The 20,558-nt window shown below is 34.1% G+C and overlaps 1 protein-coding gene and 1 long non-coding RNA gene across 3 annotated transcripts in view; one reads left to right on the plus strand and one right to left on the minus strand.

Moving 5' to 3' along the window:
• The first annotated feature begins 1,678 nt into the window (after positions 1-1,678).
• Positions 1,679-20,558, plus strand: part of NCKAP1 (NCK associated protein 1) — a 118,902-nt gene continuing 100,022 nt past the window's right edge. Inside the window, exons 1-3 of one of the 2 annotated variants that reach the window (XM_036879382.2) lie at positions 1,679-2,158; positions 14,703-14,720; positions 15,771-15,881. In XM_036879382.2, coding sequence (XP_036735277.1) covers positions 2,051-2,158; positions 14,703-14,720; positions 15,771-15,881 — 237 coding nt within the window. In that variant the 5' untranslated portion in view covers positions 1,679-2,050. The remainder of the gene's footprint in view (positions 2,159-14,702; positions 14,721-15,770; positions 15,882-20,558) is intronic. The other variant, XM_036879384.2, reaches the window with a different exon arrangement.
• Positions 8,026-13,698, minus strand: LOC130684103 (uncharacterized). The gene is made up of 2 exons (XR_008998245.1): positions 10,649-13,698; positions 8,026-8,870 (listed from the first exon to the last, which is right to left on the minus strand). It is a non-coding gene; the product is annotated as an uncharacterized LOC130684103 (long non-coding RNA).

Below are 20,558 nucleotides of genomic sequence, written 5' to 3' on the forward strand. Positions count from 1 at the left end.
AAAAACTGTTATTATTTAAGATTAGGTTTGGCTGTGAATAATTAAAAAAAAACCAAAAGAAGCTTAAATCAAATTTTCTCTTTCACACAAAATTCAGATCTAGACAGGGCCAGGTTTGGTATGGCAGTTCTGCTCTAAGCGCACATACATCTTCCATTTCTATGTTCTGCCATCCTCAGTGAGTGGCCATTGTCTTCATGGTCCAGGATGGTGGTCGTTGCACCCTTGTTTCACATGGCAGAACTGAAAGAAGGAGAGCAGCAGCAGTCTTAGGAAAGGGTCTTGAGAGCTGACATCTTGTTGCCAAGGACATTAGTTATGTGGCCACAGTAGGCTACAGGGAGGTTTGAGGATGTAGTTTTAATCCTATTTTTAAGGGAGAAAGAGGCAATAAATATTGAAGGATAATCCTTGTCATAGTCAACAGCTGTTCCAAATTATCATTATATCCTAAAGTCACCTTTAGTTCTCCCATTTTTTTCTGTATTTTTTCTTCTCCATGGAGTTTTTTTCTTGCCTTAGCATTCATAAGCCTAGTATTTTCTGTTCCACTTCTCTTCCTGGCTTTATTCCCCTTTGTTTCTTTCATGTATGTAATTAACATTCCTAATATTTTTCCGCACTTTCACACTACCTTGCATTTACTAAAGTTGAACCTTTCTACAAGTTTATAAGTCCAAGACTTAGTGCTCATTCAAAGCTCAAATGTAAGTTATTCCAAAAGGGCCCTTAGAAACTTCAGGTTGAGACTGCTCTTTCTAGGTCCTCTTTTTAGCCCTGTATCTCAGGCTCTCTTATATTAGATTTCCTTAGGTATACATATGTTCTCCCCAGGATGTCAATTTGAGGAGATCAAAATCTGCACCTTTTACAGTATCATATCTCCTTCTAGAACAACAGTACTTTGCACATTTTAAGTATTTGGTTGTTTAATGTATTATATAGAATTGAAAAATATTCTTTAAATCCACAGAGGATTGTTACTATAAGTGACTGAAAGTTTTCTAATATATATATAAAAAGCTGCATGTCATAGATTTATTATGGAAATTTTATGAGTGGAATTTCATAATTGAATCATTGTAAAATAGATCTGGGGGCCACAAAATGTAATTCTATTATAAATTTTTCTATAGAGCCAACCTCACCCCATCTCCAATTATTTTCCAGTTTGGATTTTTAAATGCTTACTTTCCTTAGAGTGGGTCCCATTCTTGTACCTGTCTTAATGAATAATTTTTCAAACATAGATATATAACTTTTTAAAAGTCAGATTGACTTAGATACAATTTGCATACAGTATAATTCACACTCTTTTAGGCATACTAGCCTATACTAGTTAACTTTACTAGTTAATTTTCTAAAGATTATTATAAATATGAAGCTATCATTTACTTTCTACATCTGTCTGAAGGCTTATAATAATTTTAATGATCTTTAAGTATGGGGCCAAGAGCAGAAATCTCTTAACTGAAGTAAAACTACTTGACTCCCACGCCGGGATCGCGAACAGTGGGCGGGCGGGACGGGGCGAGTCTGGGGCCTAAGCCGGGTCCTCAGCGTTGGCGGCGGCGGCCGCGAGGCCAGGCGCGGCGGGCTACGGTCCCCCGGCGCAGTTCCCCGTCAGGCCTTGCGGGGGCGCCGGCGCGGCCGATCAGGTGACCGAGCGCTCGTCCGGGGCTGCGGGAAGCGGCCTCGTTCTCAGCCGCCGGAGACGCCGCCGCCGCCGCCGCCACACCTAGTGGAGGAGCTCGGGAAGGCGGCTCGGTGGGGGCTGGGGCGGAGAGCGCCGGGGGTGGGGACGGAAGGGCGGCGGGAGGAAGGCAGGAGGCTGCTGGGCCGCGGGCTGCCGCTGGGGAAGGGACCCCAAGGTGTCCTCCGCGGCTCGTCTGTCACCCGCGCGGACTGGGGCGCCAGGGCCATGGGCGCCCTCCCCTGAGGCGGAGGTCGCGGGCAGGAGGGTAGGAGGCCCGCGAGAGGCTGCTGCGGAAGCCGCGGGCCCGTGACTGGGCACCAGGCGGCCGGCGGCGGCGGCACCACCACCACCACTATGTCGCGCTCGGTGCTGCAGCCCAGTCAGCAGAAGCTGGCGGAGAAGCTCACCATCCTCAATGACCGCGGCGTCGGCATGCTAACCCGCCTCTACAACATCAAGAAGGTGCGCACGGGCCGGCGAGGCCGCGGCGGGGGCGGCGGGCGGGCTGAAGAAGGTTGGAGGCCGGGGGGAAACCGGGGATGGGTCAGCAGGCGGTGCCCAGGGCCGACATCACGGCGTCGCCGCGTCGGGGCCTGCCCGGGGTCGCCGGGTTGCGTCGCGGCCTAATGCGGAGCCCCGGGCGCCTTCCCCGGCGGCTCGCGGGCGGGCCTCAGGCAGAGAGAAGCCATTTCCCGCGGCGCGGTCCGGCCCGGCTCCGCGCCGGGTGAGGGGCGCCGCCGCCGCTGCTCCCCGGATCCTGGCCCTGGGACGGGGTCCTCAGGAAAGGGGGGAGGGGGTGGGGGGTTGGCGAGGTCTGCAAGGGGCTAGGAAAACTTGGACGATCCGCAACTGCGGTTGAATGGGAGGAATCTGGCGGAAACGGGAGCAGTTTTTCCTCAAGTTTTTTATTTTTAAGTGTGGGAATGTGGGAAGGGAATGGCTAATCAGGGTGAACCCCTATCCCCGCCACTTTGCCACTTTATTTTAGATTGCTAAATAAAAGCCGGGCGAGAGCGTGTTGACGATTTGGAATTATTTCATTTTGAAGGTGGGGAGTGGGGCAATTGAGGGTGGAACGAATTTTCTTGTGAAATACTTCTGGGCTGTGAGTCACTAGAACAGGAATAACCTTCTCTCCCTTCACTCTTCACTCCTCCTCATCTTAGTTTTCTCAGCTTTGTATGATGGCAAGACGCTGTTTCATGAAGTTCGGTGTCGGTGCAAAATAAAAACTGTAGATACGTGGCTACTACTGATGATTGAAAGCATATTCTTATAATTTGAGTAACTATAGCCAATAGGCCCATTCAAAATCAGCAGATTGAGTGGAAGGCTGAGTTGGAGTTAAAAACAGATGTAAAGATAGAACAAATACATTAATTTATCTTAGGAGAAAACAACCAAATTCCTTTTCTTTTTAAGACAAGACTAGTAAGTTTCAAAGAATTTAATAAAGAAAAAATTTTTGAGAGATTTTTTTTTGGTACCATCTAGATCTTTAGAATTTCCAGTTTAATGTCATATCTATTTTTGTTGTGTTGACATAATCACCAATATTTCCTTTTGGTTTAGTCATAACAGAATTATAATGTTTGTTCGTAGGGCTGCTAAAGAAATACTTTTTTGAAATTCGTATCATAGGGTTAAAGTGTAAAAGTGATTTATTTCAACAGTTTGATAGAAACACTAATTTCTAAAGGAGAAGGCTGTCCTACCTTAATAGTGATAAATTTTATACAAGGATAGTTGCAGTTGCTCAAGTAGATGCAAGGATTTGACTCTTAAACTCGGTGCAATCTGGAGAGTAACTGCCACATGCCTGTTCAGTTTGTTACATTTGATGTGGCTGGAGTTTACTGTCATAGAGAAACCCTTTGCATTTAGGAAAGAGCCTTGGTTGTAAATTTATGTAGGTTAGAAGTAATTAAATTTTAGACAGTATTACTTACAGATTGTATTGACATGAACTTTTCTTGTGAGATTATGCTCCTTAACAGACTTGGAAGTTGGTTCCTCTGTGAACTTTGTCCAAAAGATGAGCAAGTCAAACATTACTAAAAGTTACTAGACCTGTGGTATTGTGGTTAAAGGAAATGGTTATGCTGGTTTCCAGAAGAGGAAGTGAGAGTAACATCAAAAGTGATTTGGGTATTTGGGCAAAATATTTTTTTGTAAGCATTCATTAAACGTCTTTATGGTAGAAATACAATCAAACTTTACATATTTTACCTTAGTAAATTATGTAAGATTAAATGTTAAGTATTTGGACTTACAATTCTACTTCACTGCCTTTTCGAAAGCATATTTTTTTCATTTCCTGTTTTGAGAAACTTAAGGCTCTTGTATTACTGAACTAGTAAAATTTCAAATGAATTGAATGATCATTATTTCCAAACATCAAATACTTTGAATTATGGAGGTGTTATATTTCAGCACTGAACACAAATTTATAGTTTGTTGAGAAATATTTTGTCTACCTTGCTTGATTTTGTGAGTTGCACTGGGCAAGGACAAGTTACACATTTTTAAATCACTACATCTGGTCCATGAGGCCTTCAGTTAAGCCTTGTTGAAATGGATGAATGTAATATGTATATTATGTTTATAATATATACATTATATATATATGCATATTTAACATATATATAAGTATGTATATAATCTTGCTCCAATTTTAATAATAGCTTTTGGTTTGCTCTCCTTGTTTAATTTTGCATACAAATGCATCAGATTTTGATTCTTTCAGCCTATCAGTAAAAGACTGTTGTCTATAAGACTGGCATATCTTCCTGGCTGGTTAGGGATTGAAACATTTGTTCAAATAACTTGCCAAAAAGTGAGTAAGATCTGTTCACCATGTGTATATAAGGTCCGTACTGTCTGCATTTTGATGACAGTATAAACCACATGATCTTTTCAATGTCAATGTCTTATAGTCCTGAAGGAAACACTTCCACTGACTGCATCATACATGTCTGCCCAATTACCACATTTTTATTAATACAGGTATGCATTAGATTATCAGTCAGATCTTATTACTCTGTTTTGATTGGAAGTCTGCAATGGAAATATTTTAGTGAACATACATGATGAAATGAAAAATACATCAGTGACCTAAGTAAAATAAGTTACTATAATCAAGAATAATATGCTTTAATACTTGGGAAATGTAACATGGTTGCTGAAAAATGTTTTGCTTTTTAAAGAAAATCTCGTAAGTCGAAAAATTTTTTAGAACTTAGTATGTACAGCTCATGGAAATTTTAAGGCCCTTGTAGTCTAATCAGGGGTGTAAGAACACACAAAGGATTTTAGGGGAAAGAGCTGAAGGTGGTAGTAGGTAGTCTTACATTTTATTTGTTTTTTAATTCCTTAACATTTTTATTTTTTATTGAAAATGTCTTCCCTTTACCAGACCTAATAATGATACTCATGTACAGAGTAATTTTTAACATTTTTCAGGCTACTTTTATATCTGTTACTGTGGCATGGCAGACCATTTGGTAGTGGAAGTAGAGCATACAGGGGTAGAAGTTAAGAGACCTGCGTTCCAATTTCAGCCCTTCATTGAGAGTTCTGTAACAGTGGGTAGGTGTCTTGACTTTCCTGAGCTTCATTTTTTCCTCCTCTGTAAAATTGGGGAAAATTAACTGTAAAGGAAGGCTAAAGTCTATTCTAGCTCTGATTATGTTATCTTTACAAGTGGAAGTTATGGCCCATTTAAAAAACTAACTGAGCTCACTTTAGTTTTCCATAATACAGCGATAGTAATACCTCCTCTGCCTACTTCACAGAAATGTTTAAGGTAAAAGTAACATTATGAAAATAGTTTAAAACTTCTATGAATGTAAGATAGTATTTATTTAGGAATCACAACAACTTTTTTGGGCAACATCTGTTTTTATGAAATTTTACTCCTTTTAAGCAAACACATTCCCAAAGCCCAAAGAAAACATTTTTGCTGAATTTAAAAATATTTATTTTTGTTGTTTACTACTTGTTTTTTTCTGTCTCCTTTTCCTATATTGTCACCAGCAGGAACTTGATAATTCTGTACCAAAAGGTCTCAGTTAATAATTGCATATTTTTCCACTTATTAAATTATTACCTCAATTCTACAGGACAGAAAGGAGATAAGACCCACCCAAATATTACAAACTTTTTTTAATGGAGTATTTTTGCAGATTTCATCGTACTTCACTTCCTTTTTGTTTTTTAATTAGAGAAATATTTTTTTTCACAGTCCTTTGCCAATGCTACTTTTATTTCATGAAGAAAAAAATTAGTAGAATTGCATTGTAAAATAGAAAGTACTTAGCTGTATCTGCTTCTCTAATGGGTGGTGTGGGGCAGGAAGATATATGCGGAGGGTGCTGTGCAAGGTAAAGGAAAGGAACAAACTTCAGTCTTCTCTGTAAGGGCTAAAATTTCTCTTCATTTAGGATGTTATTTTCTCTGTTGGTCAATCAGAAGAATGTTCAAAGATTGTCTGTGGCAGCTTCTAGACTAATAGGTATTAGTAGTATGAGGTAGTTTTTTTTCTCCCAGTGGGGTTTCACTAGTGAGAGCCCTTAAATATATTTAGAAGAAAACATCATCTTTCCATAAATCTGAATTTAAGTAATATATATATTATTTATTTAAACAAATCTTACTATGTCTATAACTTTATTTTTCAAGGAAGCTGCTTGTAAACTGAGCATTTCATAATAGTTTTTCTCATGCTAGATGTTAGGCTGAGGAGATAAATATCCCTGAAAAATACTTAAGAAAAACTTTTTTTTTTAAGTGGTACCGATACATTTATCCGTCTTGTGTTTCTCTTGTGGAGTTGTTAAACAGCTTAAATATTAATTTTTTATGATTACAAAAAGAATACACGTTTATTATCAAAAACTTAAACATCGATGTGTGGTTTCAAAAATTATCTGCCTGCCCATCTCCCATGTTTAAAAATAAGCTTTGTATACTTAAATTGTTTTTGTACAAATACCAACATATGTGCATGCATATTCTATTATATGACTAAATTAGATTCTTTATAAAAATTAATTTGCAGCAACATGGTGCAGTTTATACATAAATGGAATTAGGGCCCTTAATCTATTGCTTGTATACTTAACATTTTAAGAAAATTTAAAGGAATGGATTTAACTATATAAATGGACATAGCTATGTCCAGTATGTTAAAAATGAGGAGGCCAGATGAAAAAAATGTGTCTGTGTTGAAAGTTCTTGTCCTTACTGGTTAGGATGATTGAAAATCTTAAATTCATGTTGTTGATAATTTACTAGCTATGTTAACATTAAGTAAAATTCTAACAATAATTTTGGGTCAGGTTCAATAGGTGTACATGTCACTAGGACTAAATAGTTGATTATCTTTATAGTGTAATAAACATAATATGTAATGAAAGTAATGCTAGCTGACATTTATTTGAGATTTCACTGTGCTGTGTGTATTTTTTCTTTTAATTGTCCTTAGATCGGTGATGTAGATAGGTACCTGTTTTATAAATAAGGCAATAGAATTTGGAGAGGCACTTTTTTTTCTTGACCCCTAAGTCTGGGCTCTTAATAAAACTGTTTTTGCTACTAGATTTATAGTTATTAGTGAAATTTTTGTCGATATAATTAGATTTTGAACCCACGATAACCTTAAATAAATAATGCAATTATATTATAGAAATAATCTTCCTGTCTACTGTTGTATGAAGTTTGTGTGGATTTGTATGAATAGACCATTGAAATCACATAGTGTACCAGAGTGATTATTAATGGATACTTCTGTTTAGCTTAATAATGTATTAAAATGAGAAATTGTTTAGAATTAGGAATTTTAAGATTCAATTCAAGAAATTTTGGCGAAATATATTTTGTATTTACTTTTCATGTTACATGCACTTCCCCTTTGTGATTATTTCTAAACCATAGTGCCTGAATGAAATTTAGTCCCATATTAAAACATTACAAACTGAAAATACTAACCATACAAGTAATACTAAAGAAAATAAACAAAATTTGCTTAAACTCAGGGAAAAGTATATATAAAGCAGCGAGGGAGGTGTAAGAGAAATAGCGAAATAGCATTTATCTTCCTTAATTTTAAGGACATATACAATCATTTCCTCACTTGCAGATATGTTTATAATTGAAATTTCAAATACAGTTTTTTGTTTCTAAAGTCAAATGGTAACATTTTTACATAGAAAAACCCTGTAACATGAAATGCAAGAAATGCTGTTAGAAAAGTAAGATCAGTAAGTGTGTTTTTGTCTCTCTTGGACTTTTACAAAATTAGTAGTGCTTCTTTCTGTTCCTAAGATGTGTTTTTTTGTTGTTGTGACTGTTTTAATATTGTCTTTATTAGTAAATGCAATAAAATCTTTTTTTGGTAATTCTGTTAGGAACTGCAATACTGCAGTTACACTTTGGTAAATTGTTTACATAATCTGACAGTGATGAGACAATCTCCTGGTTAGTCATTTCTTCAAATAATACTGTACTGAGATGTTTTACTTCAGTTAAGAAACTTCATACGCTCTTGAATCATTAGTTTGTAAGTAGGATTGTACATAATGCCAATTTCAAAGGAATCTTTTAAGTAAAAAAGCCTATAGTGGAAAATACTTTGTAATTGAATAGTTTATTATTTTAGATAGCTGACAGTATTAAAACTGCGTCTTTAAAATTGTTTTCTAAGTCATATAAGCTATTCTTTCAGTCTGTAATATTGTGGGTTTCCTTTTTGTTCATTCATTCAGTCTTCATTTATTGAATGTCTTCCTAGACTGGGGGACAACAGAAACTATAATAGCCTCCAATGCCAAGAAATTCAAATTTTAGTGGATGAGAGAAATATGTAGATACTTTACTAAAATGCAGTATGGTTTAAGTGTGGTTGTGGGAGTCTTAAGAAAGGAGGTAAAGATCCAGTCTGCAGGGGATGGGAAGAAGAGATGGTGACTTTTGTGGTTAGTTTTGAAGTCTGAATAGAAGCTCCAATCAGGCAATGCCAAGGAGTAGCCAGTCATTATTTAAGATCCCAGAACTTCTGTACAGTAGAATATATAAAGATACAAAATATATATAAGGTTATAAAATACTGTACTAATGTCTGATGCCCTTGCTGGCCTCTATAAACTTCCCTATCATTTTCCCTATTTGTAGTGTACTCTTTGGGTCGAGAGAGCTAGATTCTAGATTAAAGGCCTGATACAAAAAAAAAAAATTAACTCTGGATAAGTTATTTAACCTTTCTGGTTTATAGTTTATAAATCAAAGAGGAGACAGTGGTTCTCAACCAGGGATATACACTAATGTATAATCATTTTAGGGTTTTTTAAGTATACACTTTTTGGATCTTGATCCAAATAAGTCAAATATAAGTTCTTAACACCTCTGGTTTCTTTTTCTGTACTTGTTCACTGTAGTGATTTAATTTTGTTTTCTGGAGCATAAGTAAACTTCTAGAATGCTAGGCTGCGCATAGGCTGTCTACTTTAAAAACAATTTACAGGGTATTTTCTTTCAGTTTCTGGTATGCTCCAAGTTATATCTTCTGCTTTCCTAAGCCATGTTAGTCTTACTGATTTTAATTCTTGAAATCTTAAATAAATTCCAGTTCTCCCACATTTGCAGAATACTCTTTAACCTTACAAGGTTGAGAAGTAAGTGAGTTAATTCATACAGAGTGCTAGTACAGTGCCTAACACGTAGTAAGAAGTGAATAAATGTATGCTTTTGTTATTAGTTCTATTTTCAGGGTTTAAAACATAGTGGGCACTTAATAAATGCTCATTTTTTTCCAATTAAATCTAGCTCAAGACCATTTTAGGAAATGGTTTTGGGAAACAGTTCTTAAGTGTTCCTTTTTACTACCTCATATTACAGTTTAGCATCTATACTGCTATGTAGTACTGCTAATACAACATTACTATTGGAATTTCAGAAGTATGCTCTTCAGTAGTCCTTTAAAGAGCAACTTCATTAGAACAGTAAAAGTGTGACCACATACAACACTTTGAAAAAACTAACAGAACACCTTTGTTTTATAAACTGAGATGTTTCTGTATAATGGAAGCTGAAAAATGTTTAAGGGCAACAGTGGCACAGTAACTCACCTAATCACTAAAATTTTCAGTAATTGAGTATTGGAATATATAATGGGATGAAATATTTAAGTTCATGATTTTCCCAGAATTCATGCTTAGAAAACAATAACCATAATTGTATGTCTTTAAACCTGCTGTTAATTGGCTTTAAGAGGCAGTTATTAATAAAATTATGTTAATTTTAAAGCATTTCCAATAATTAACAGTATTCATTCCTATCAAGCCTCTTAATCCACACTGTGGAGGTGGTTTATTTTATATATGTGTGTGTGTGTGTGTGTGTGTGTGTGTGTATATATATATATATATATATATATATATATATATATATGTATTAATCTACCTAAGCTCACACAGATATTTAGATGTAAATTTTTGTTGGCCAAAATATAGGTGATACATAAGAAAAAAGTGATTGGAAAATTAACCACTAATACTACTTTGAGACTTGTTTTGCCCTTGATAGACTTTTCAGTATTTATTGAAAATTTTCACCCTGTGTTTCATTATTTTTAAAGTTAGAAAATAAAAGAATGATAAGTAAGTTGCTTTTATGGTCCATGATCTTAGATGATGTCTGTTCTTTCTTTAGGCATTAGTTTCAATTTCTTGAAGACTCAAGGGAGAATTTTGGTCCCTTTATGCCTCAGTTTTGCAGAACCTGTGTTAAAACTTGTGTTTTGTTGAACTGAGGAAAAATTAAGTTCTTCTTTCCAGTAAAAAAACTGGTCATATTCTGTGTTTTTCTCCTTTTCCCTGACATGATTTAGGTGGGCCATTCTTTTTTCCTCTGCTCTCACAAGTAGCATTCTCAATATGATCCCTGGGAGTTTGTTACCGTTTTTTTCAGTTATGTTATTTAAAAAATCATTTCAGTCTCAGTATTTTGGCAAAAGAATGTGTTTTATTGCTAAGTTAGACTAGACTTAAAAAATATTTACAAAATAAAATTGATTGAACTAATCAGATTTTTCCTTTGATAGTCGTAACTCCAGTGAAGCAGCTGAGGTATTAAAAGAGTGAACCATGTTCCTATACATTTTTGGTGGTGGTGGGGGGAGTATATGCTTTTACATGACCATTTATTTTTAGTGCTTTGGGTACTTAAAGTTGTACAACCTTGAGCAGGTTACTTAACTTCTCTCAATCTCCTCTCCCTTCTGTTGAGTGATACTTTAGATAAAGCATAGGTGTTTTAAACACAGCAGATACCCAGTAAACATTCTTTTTGCTTCTCACTCTTGTGTCTTTAATAGTTTTCTTTTTTCTTGGTTGTTGCTTTATTAATCTCTTAGGAATAAATAGATGACTATTTCCATCTATGTTTGATTTTTACAGTATGGTAAGTTCTTAAAAAAATAGTAACATTTACCATGTAAAAGTAAGCTGTGATATGTAAATCTATGTTGTGACAGCCTGAGGAAAGAAGTTGGGAAGGGGTTTTGGTGGCACTTTGACAGAAAGAATTGTTTTAAAGTTGTACCTAAAAAATCATACAAAGTCTCATCTTGGTTTCTAGTCAAAGACATTTATTTTGTGGCTTAAATAAAATATTATTTTTCTGAAATATCTTTGTTCTTTATTTTTGAATAATGTTATATTTGTGTTTTATGAAAAAATGAACTTGAAGATATTGAAATGACAATACTAATCTAGAATTGGTTAAATGGAAAATCTTATTTTGATAATTGGGAACTCACTATAGATATCCATGTGATTTGAAAAGTTTTATTAAAAAAAAAGAAAGATAATCATTTAGAATTTACTTATAAGTACTTATGTGCCAGGCACTGGAATAAGCACTTTATGTGCATTTTGTCTTATAAAAATTTCAGTAGTCTACCCTATGAAGTAGATAGTGATAATATCCTTAATTTATGGATCAGAGAATTGATGCTCAGAGGTTAAGCAACTTGCCTAAAGCCAAATGGTTTGTGATCTACTTGACTAAGAAATAGAGTTCTTAATTATTATATTTAAGTTTTTCCTCTAACACTAGTGTAATTTTATCTGCCACATTAAATTGAACCAAGTTAGGATTATTTAAAGATAATTAGAATATTCATGGAAAATAAAGTTCCAATTCTGAGAACTGGAAATTTAAGTATAAAAATATTTAAATTTGTTCTGGAGCTTCTGGAATTTTAATTATAGTGTTTCATGCATTATCAAAGCATGCTGAGTCAAGATTAAGTAAAACAAGATTTTGGTGGGGGTGTTTTTGTTTTTGTTATTTAATTCTATCATTCAGGTATAATTTCTTTTTTTTGTCTGGTGAATTATCCCTTTTAACCAATTGGGGAAAAACGTTTTGGTAGAACTGTTAAGATTTCAGAGATTTATACACAGTTTTGCCTTGTACTTAACTTTTTGCTTTTTCATTTTTTGGGGCGAGGAATAGAAATATTCAAAAGTTTTATCTAATTGATTTGGTAATTTGTTAAACATGATTTCATGGTAAGCCTTTTTTTAAACGTATTAGTCTAAATATATTGATAACTTGGTAGTATATTTCATTTTCTTAAATGTAGTATTTCAAAGGACAATACTTTTAAGAGTGAAAGATTAATTTTTTGTAATATTGTAACTATAGTAGGATGAGATAGGGTTTCAGGTGTATCAACTGCAGGCTGTGTTCTTAAAATACAAGTTGTTAATGATTTCTTTGTCCTCAGTGTCTTTGAAAGGAAATTTTTGAGTTAGGATGGGGAAGAAGATTGATCTTTATAAATTGAGGCATCTGGTTAGTTGGAATTTCTTTGGTATACCCCTTTTTAACCGAATTAAGTATGGCTTTTTGCCAGGATGAATTTACCTAGATGTTACTTTTAGTCAAGTCATAGTTTGTTTTTTTCTTGTGCCTTTTCTTTTTTGTCTGAATATATCCCACACAAGTATCTCTTTTGGTATTAATAAATCAAGGAGGTTGATTTCAGGAAAAAAATGGGGACTGGTATTTTTGTATAGTGTTTATAAACCTTGTATTTTTTTGTTGGCATTTTTTAGTGCTCATGATATGTTGAATAGCCTTGTGAATTCTGCATGCACATACAGACACTCATGTAATGGGCCTAAAAACTTTTTAGGGTAGGTGGTAATTATTGTTGTCAGCTGCTTAACAGATGAAGAAACTGAGGCACAGAGAAGTAAAATCACTTGCTTTTGGTTACATGCTAGGAAGTGATAGAGTCAGTATTTGAACTTGGACAGCCTACCTGAGAACTCATGTTAACTACCAGGCTAACCTCTTCATAAAAATACAACAAATTTGTTATATTTAGACTCGGAGTAAATAAAGGAAATATGTGATTGGGAGAGGGAATTGTCATAATTGCTGGTTCTATACTGTGATAAAGGTTATCTGTGATTACAATTCATATGAGGCTTTTACTTCATTAATTATAATTATTATAGCTGTTATTAACAACAGCTAACATTTTTAGAGCACTTAAGTGCCAGTCATTTTACTAAATACTGTATATGGTTTATCTGTCTCTTTTCTAATCCTCATAATGACCCTATGAGGTAAGTACTAATTTCCACATTTACACATGAAGAAACCGAGACTAAGAGATCTTATATAATACATTCAAGGTCTCATGGCTAGTTAAGTAGTAGATTGAAACCCAATCAGTCTTATTCCAGAGTCTATATTCTTAATTTTTATGGCATACCCATTCTTACTGTAACATGTTTAGATATGGCTCACTGAGCAGTGTGGAAAAAGTAAATCACTTCCAAAGAAAGATTATACAACCATTTATTTTTTCATTGCAATGAAATTCCATTCTCTTTGTTTTCAGTGTAAGAATGAAGAGCTGCTCATATATCTATATATCTTTAGTTACTTAATTAAATTCTTACACAGTAAAATTTGTGATCATGAAAAATGGGTATGGTAATTGATATTTTAATTATTCGATAGTCATTTATATTAGAATGTTCTGATAACTAAATTTTTTAATAATTAGAATACGAAAGTAATACATATTTAAAAAATTGAACAATTTGGAATTACTTTATGCTTCTACCTCAGACATGTTTATGAAACTTGATTTTCATTATATCATTGATGTAAGGAAATGCTAATCTGTAGCTAATTGTGTTTGGACGAATTCTTAGTTATGTGGTTCTTGGTAATTTTTGTAGTATATTTTTGGGGAAGTGGATTAATTGGAAGACTAATTTATGAGAAATAATACCTTAAATAATGGCTTACTTGGAGGAAAAGACAGATATTTTTAATATTTATAAAGTTGAAATGGAATTTACGTAGTAGACTTGTGTCAGTCTGTTTAAGGATTATGTAGTTCTAAATTTCTTAAAGTTAATTTTGTTTTATCTAAGTGTATTTGAGAATTAAGTGGATTCTTACTGCATTCCTTTTTCCATTTGGATAGCAATAGGAATGTTTACATTGATTTTCATACTTTGGCTTGGAAATTAGGTGAGACTTGAAAAATAGTTTCAATTGGAGTTGAAGTGCAAAAGTCATCCAATAACGATTTACCTTTATTCTTGGCTACCGTTTATTTTTAAGGTATGTAAAATTTCACTGATGGTTTTGCTCCTATTTTTATAGTTGCATGTAGTCTTTATTTTTTCCTTCTAGTATTATTTTGAATTGATTTAGAAAGAGCCCCAAGAACTGACATGGTTGTACACTTACACAGTAGTATTCAAATATATATGAATACTATAAACTCTATAAATCTATTGTATACTACAACTCGCTACTTAGAATACCTTTAAAATTGTGGCACCATAGAGTTCTAATCTTGTTTTGTTACTCATAGTCTGCAGTGCATAAGTTTTCTACTGAAACGTATGTCATAGTTTGACAATCATTGTTTACACGTAATTTTCTCTCTTTTTATTACAATGCTTCCCAGCAAGGACAAGTTTGGAAGGTTTGCAAAGCTTTTCACCTTCCCTCTGCCCGCTTGCCCGCTTTCAGATCAGTTTCATGTTTCATAACTTCTCTTTCTGCAATTCACAACATAGCCATAGTAAGCAATGATAAAACATCAAATTGCAATACTTTATTTCCTCATACATAATAGAGAAAAACTTTTCAAAGGACATATCATCCTTTCTAAAATTGAATAAAAAGTTAAATAGGAATGTTAAAATTTTAGTAATTCCCTAAGAAATAACATCTCACAAATGAGTTAAATGTCACATAATGAAACAGTGAACAGAATTGAAGATTGTATTCTGTACTGCTAATAGTTCAGATAAAAAGTTCTTTCTAATAGTATTCTCTTACATTTGTATAATGCTTTACAGTTTGCTACAGAGAGTGCTGTTCTGCTGATGTCAAAATGTAAACATTTCCATTTGTTCTGTGCTTATGAGATATAGAACAGATGTAGATTCATTGTTTGAAGTGCTTCTGGTATGATGGAAAACACTGTTGTTTTAACTCAAAATATTCAGAACATGAACACACTTTAGTATTATAAAAACAATTTTAGCAGCTTCCAGTTCTTTTGAACTAGCCTCTTGTATTATAAAATGTTTAAAGTGAATGAGGAAAACATTTTGGAAAAGACATTTAAACATAAACTTTTATATTATAACACAAACATTTCCAGTACCCTACTGAATATTTAATTTTGTAATATTTTATTAGCTTCAGATGAATACAATCCTACCTCAAACCAAGAATTTTTTTTCTTTTTTTTTCTTTTAGGTTTGAGCTTTTTTCTTCACTGCTGTTCTGCGTTAACTGCTTTGAAACTTTCCATGCATTTTTTTTTTCAGTAGAAGAACATCTCTGTACTGTCTCCCATTGCATATTTCAGCTGTGACAATCCCTGCACTTTGCCTATTCATTTTATCACCTGCTCACCAAAAACAATAAATACCTTTCTAATTTCTGTTTACAGATTTGCTATTACTTCTTAGTTTTAGGAGAAGGGTGCATTTCACTCTTTTTTATTACTATTGTTTTATAGGCATGTGGAGACCCCAAGGCAAAACCGTCCTACCTTATTGACAAAAACCTGGAATCTGCTGTGAAGTTCATAGTCAGAAAGTTCCCTGCTGTAGAAACCCGCAACAACAATGTAAGTCATTTAAATTTTTGTGTTACTTATTTTAGCCATCTGTAAGGAAAGTAATGGTTAGTATAATTCTTGAAATAGCTCTTGTTTTTCTATATTTTGACAGGTAGATTACACACATTGATTAAGGGCTTTTACAGACAATATTCTTAACTCTGAAACTAGAAAAAGTGACTCTGCTACATTGCCATTTGATTGTGGAAAACACAAGATCTTAATTTCTTATACACTTTCTTTCAAGTTGCAACAGACAGGAAGGCAATAGATATGTATATATTCCAAATATTTATAAGACTACTTGGAGAGTTTTTTCTTATACACTTATGTTCAGAATCTTCTTGATGTGTTTCATATTTTTTGGTGGTTCCTTATAATAACTCGGTGAATAATTTTAGAAAATTAGTCTCATGTTATTATCTGTGCTATCCCTTTTTCTTAATGTACAAACTCAGTCTAGAACTTTCCTATTACATATGGTCTCCCTACCTTTAAGAAATTCTGTTTTGGAAGTGTTGTGTCTCTTTTTGGTTCCCTCAAATAGTGTATATTCATGGAAGAGTTGTATTTAACTTGTTGATACTACTTTCTCTTAAAAAATATTTTAATGTAGAGTGAAAATACCAGTCAGAATTAATGAAGTCTGGTAAAGTGCTTTCTAAAGAATGTTTTTTTAAGTAATTTTTGAGTAGAGGTTAAGAGAGGTCTTTCTTTGTTTCATAGAAGATTGTGTTTTGTAACTAGTATGTGAGGTATCACAATTAGTCCCTGGTTACAAATGGGTGATTCAAAGCACATACTTTTTAAGAACATTGTTTGGCTAACACTTTTGTAGTTACTGACATTAATTATAGTTAACTTGTCTGAGAGATTATATACTCACTCTGAAGGAAAGAGATTTTATAATGAAAATCTAACATTTAATTTCATACACATTTCCCATTTTCATGGATTGTACAATTTCTGTGATATGAATGCTTCAGAGAATCTTTGAAGTTTAATTTATAATTGTATGTCTGTATAAATTTTCATGTAAGAACAAGCAAAGTTCCTGAAAATTAGGTGGTCTCTTATTAGCAGATAAGATTACATATATATTCACTATTTCATAACAGTAAAATTTTTTGTTAGTAAATTATTAAGAATCTTAGCTCTTCTTGATTTGCTGGGCAAACTTTATTATAATGCTATTGTTTTTGTTTTTTAATAGTTGTCAGCTTTTGTAGCACAGAATTGATTGTTAATAAGAACTTTATTGAGATACAGTTCATATGTATACAGTTCACCTATTTGAAGTGTACAATTCAGTGTTTTTTAGTATATCTGCAGAACTGTGCATACACTACCACAGTCAATTTTAGAACATTTTCATCACCCCAAAAAGAAAACCCTGGACCTATCAGCAGTTTCTCCTGCCCACCTCCAGGCCTAGGCAAACACTCATCTACTTTCTATCTGTATGCTTACTCTGGAGATTTCACATAAATAGGATCATGTGACATGTGGCCTTTTGAGACTGCTTTCTTACACTTAGCATTATATTTTCAAGGTTTATCCAAGTTGTAGCATGTATTAGTACTTAATTTCTTTTTATTGCCAAAAAATACTCCATTGTGTGCATATTTCATATTGTATTTATCCATCATCAGTTGATGAACATTTCAGTTGTTTCTACTTTTTTGACTATTATTGATACTGCTAAGAACATTGTGTAAAAGTTGTGTGAACATGTGTTTTTATTTCTCTTGGATTTATATACCTAGTAGAATTGTTGGGTCATGTGGTAATTCTGTTTAACCTATAAAATCTATGTACAGTGTTATTGAACGTTATATGAGTACTTGCAGAATTTACTCTGTTTTGTTTGCAAAGTCTGAATTTTGTCAGATGGACTTTACAACTATACAGTGTAATGCTATTCTGTTGTTTTTTACTTACTAAAGTACCATGTACCTGGGTAACTGAAGTTGTGATCTCATTTTTGATCTGGGCCTGCTAAAATCGTTGTGACAAGTTCCTAGCCAGCTTGGGTTAAGAAATGAGAAATGAATTCAGTTTTATGATTAGTTTTTAATTCCTTAAAAGTAGTTAGTGGAGGGTTAAGGACTGGGAATGACAGTAGCATCTGAGGTTTATAGGAGCCTGTGGATTTCTGGCCACTATGTGCACTGAAGAAATGGTATTGATGTAGCAGGTTTTTTATCCTCCTTTATCCTGGGCTTTGGGTCATTGTATAAATATGTGTCACAGAGCTTACTTTATCTCAGGGGTCAGGGAGGATTACTGCTCAGCACTATTTCTGTTTTAATTCATGTCATTCATGTAAGTACCACTTGTCCCCAGTTTCAGAAAAGGAAGTCATAAAAACAATTGGTTCGGTGAAAAATTCAGCAAAATTTTTTTTGATCTTCTTAAAGGCTAACATTATTTTGCAGCCAAAAACTTAACTGATTCTTTGCTTGATATGCTGCATTCCTGTTGCCATGCTTTTAAATCCCAGTAAAAGCTGTGAGCACGTAGATACCTGGTTTACGATAAAGGAGGGCTTTGCCAACAGCAGCATTGTTGCCTAACATAGCTTCAACCATGAGGATGTTGAATTCTGTTGAGTCACTTTTACTGTCTTGATCAGACCCTTTTTTTTTTTTTACCAGTTGTAAACTTTTATACCTCCACTCACCCTACCCCTAGTTCTGGATTTAGGGGAACTTTTCTTATTTTTAATTCTGGGTAACCAAGAATTTCTTTTTTTGTGGGTAAATATGTTTAACTAAATGCACATATTCTTCAAAGCAGGCTGATTAAGTAAAATTCAAATGAATAAAAACCATACCAGTTTTGTAATTATAGCCACTTATTGAGTATCTTATATGTGCTAGACTATGTATTTTAATAGAATTACTAAGTTTTCTTACTTAATTTTAGATTAAGGAAAGCATTTCTTAGGTAATTATCTCATTGTCTAATTTATTTAGAGTGGTGCCAGGGCCAGAGGGCCCAGCTCCAGCCCGGAGCACACACACAGTGTCAGTCCCTGCGTGTTAAGCTGGGTGGGGTTGGGGGGCCAGGACGGGGCTGTACCTGCATTTGTTCCCTAATTTATATAACATGATACCTCCTGTTATTTTGAAAATATGACTATATGACTGTCAAATGGGTTTATAGTTTGTTTTCCAGATGTTTCTCATGAATAAATAGAGGGAAATGTGTTATTTCCCTGGATAAAGAAAATTCCTTATTTTATTAGCAGGTAAAAATTGTTTTGCCCAAGAAATTCTAAAAGGCATTTTAAAGCAGATGTTTAGCTATATGTTAAAACTTGATGAAATTTTTCTCTAAAATGTTTTAGACTTAATTTTTCCTCCTTTGTTCCTCCTATGTGGTGTTTATATCTAAAAGCTACTTTGTGTTTTTTCAAAACACTAAAAATATCTAGCCCAAAAGTGTCATTATGGAATTTGCATGTTGTACATTTTAGTATAACATTTTGGATTTGATTCCCAAATTAGTGGGAAAATGATATAAATTACTGCCCTTTATATATTAAATTTGATCTTGACTCCATAAGAATGAAGACGTTGTTAGTGAGTAGAGTGCCACAAGATTAATACATGGATTCTGGACTGAGATACAGGCCATTATTGAAATCTCTTGAAAATTAAATTTTCAAACTTAGAGGTATATTTTGTGCTATAGATATTACTTATCCCATTTCTCAAGGAACACAGTATTATAAGATACTATTAATGTTATATTTTTTAACTAGCACCTAAGAAAAGGCAAAATAAAGCAATTTTCAGAGTGTCATAATTGCCAGTAAAGTTGGTTCAGAGATACAGCGTTAAAGTCTGTTTTTAAATACCATTTTATCCTTAGTGTGTGGTATATAAGACACAGAATATGTGTTTGATGAGTTAATGAACCTAATTAGTATGTTTTAACTTAGCTAGCCTTCATTTATTCGAACATTGTCATAGTTTTATGTCAGGCCCAAAATTTACCAACACTATTGTATAAAACTTCATTATTTTATTAATAAAAAAACTCACAAAACTCTGTGCTTTTTGGTAGAGCTACACAAATACATCTCATTAATTATATTACTGAAAGTAACCTGAAAAAAAAAAGAGTGTCAGCTTCTTAAAAGCATAAATGTATTTTGGGGGTGGGGTGGCAGTTTTGGGGAATGGGTGTGGAGAGGCCCTTGACACATGCACTGTGGTTTAGTTAGGAGTTAGGAGGAAAGGAAACTTTCTCGTTCCTGGTTAATCTGCAAGAGGGCATTCCTTGCCTTGTCAGGCTTCCATTATGATGTGATAGTTTACTGGTTAAGAGGTATGGACTTTGGAGTTAATAAATCAAAATTTGAGTTTTGGTTTTTCCACTTACCAGCTGAATGATTTGGGGCAAATCATATCGCATCTTAAGGCCTCATTTTTCTTATCTCTAAAATGGTGATAACACCAATCTTAAGAAGCAGTTTAATATTTCCTAAAGCATTTAGCAGATATGTATGACAAATTGCTTTTGAAAGATGGAAGCCGTTATTTATATTACCTCTCTGACTTTTGGTCTGCTTCACTGGCTTTCCTTCTAGCTACTCTATAAATGTGGATATTTCTGAGTTACCCTATTTTTTTCCATATATATAAAAGCATGTACTCCATGGCTTCAGCTAAGTAA

This window comes from Manis pentadactyla, chromosome 6 (assembly GCF_030020395.1).
Source record: "Manis pentadactyla isolate mManPen7 chromosome 6, mManPen7.hap1, whole genome shotgun sequence".
In the NCBI taxonomy this organism is placed as follows: Eukaryota; Metazoa; Chordata; class Mammalia; order Pholidota; family Manidae; genus Manis; species Manis pentadactyla.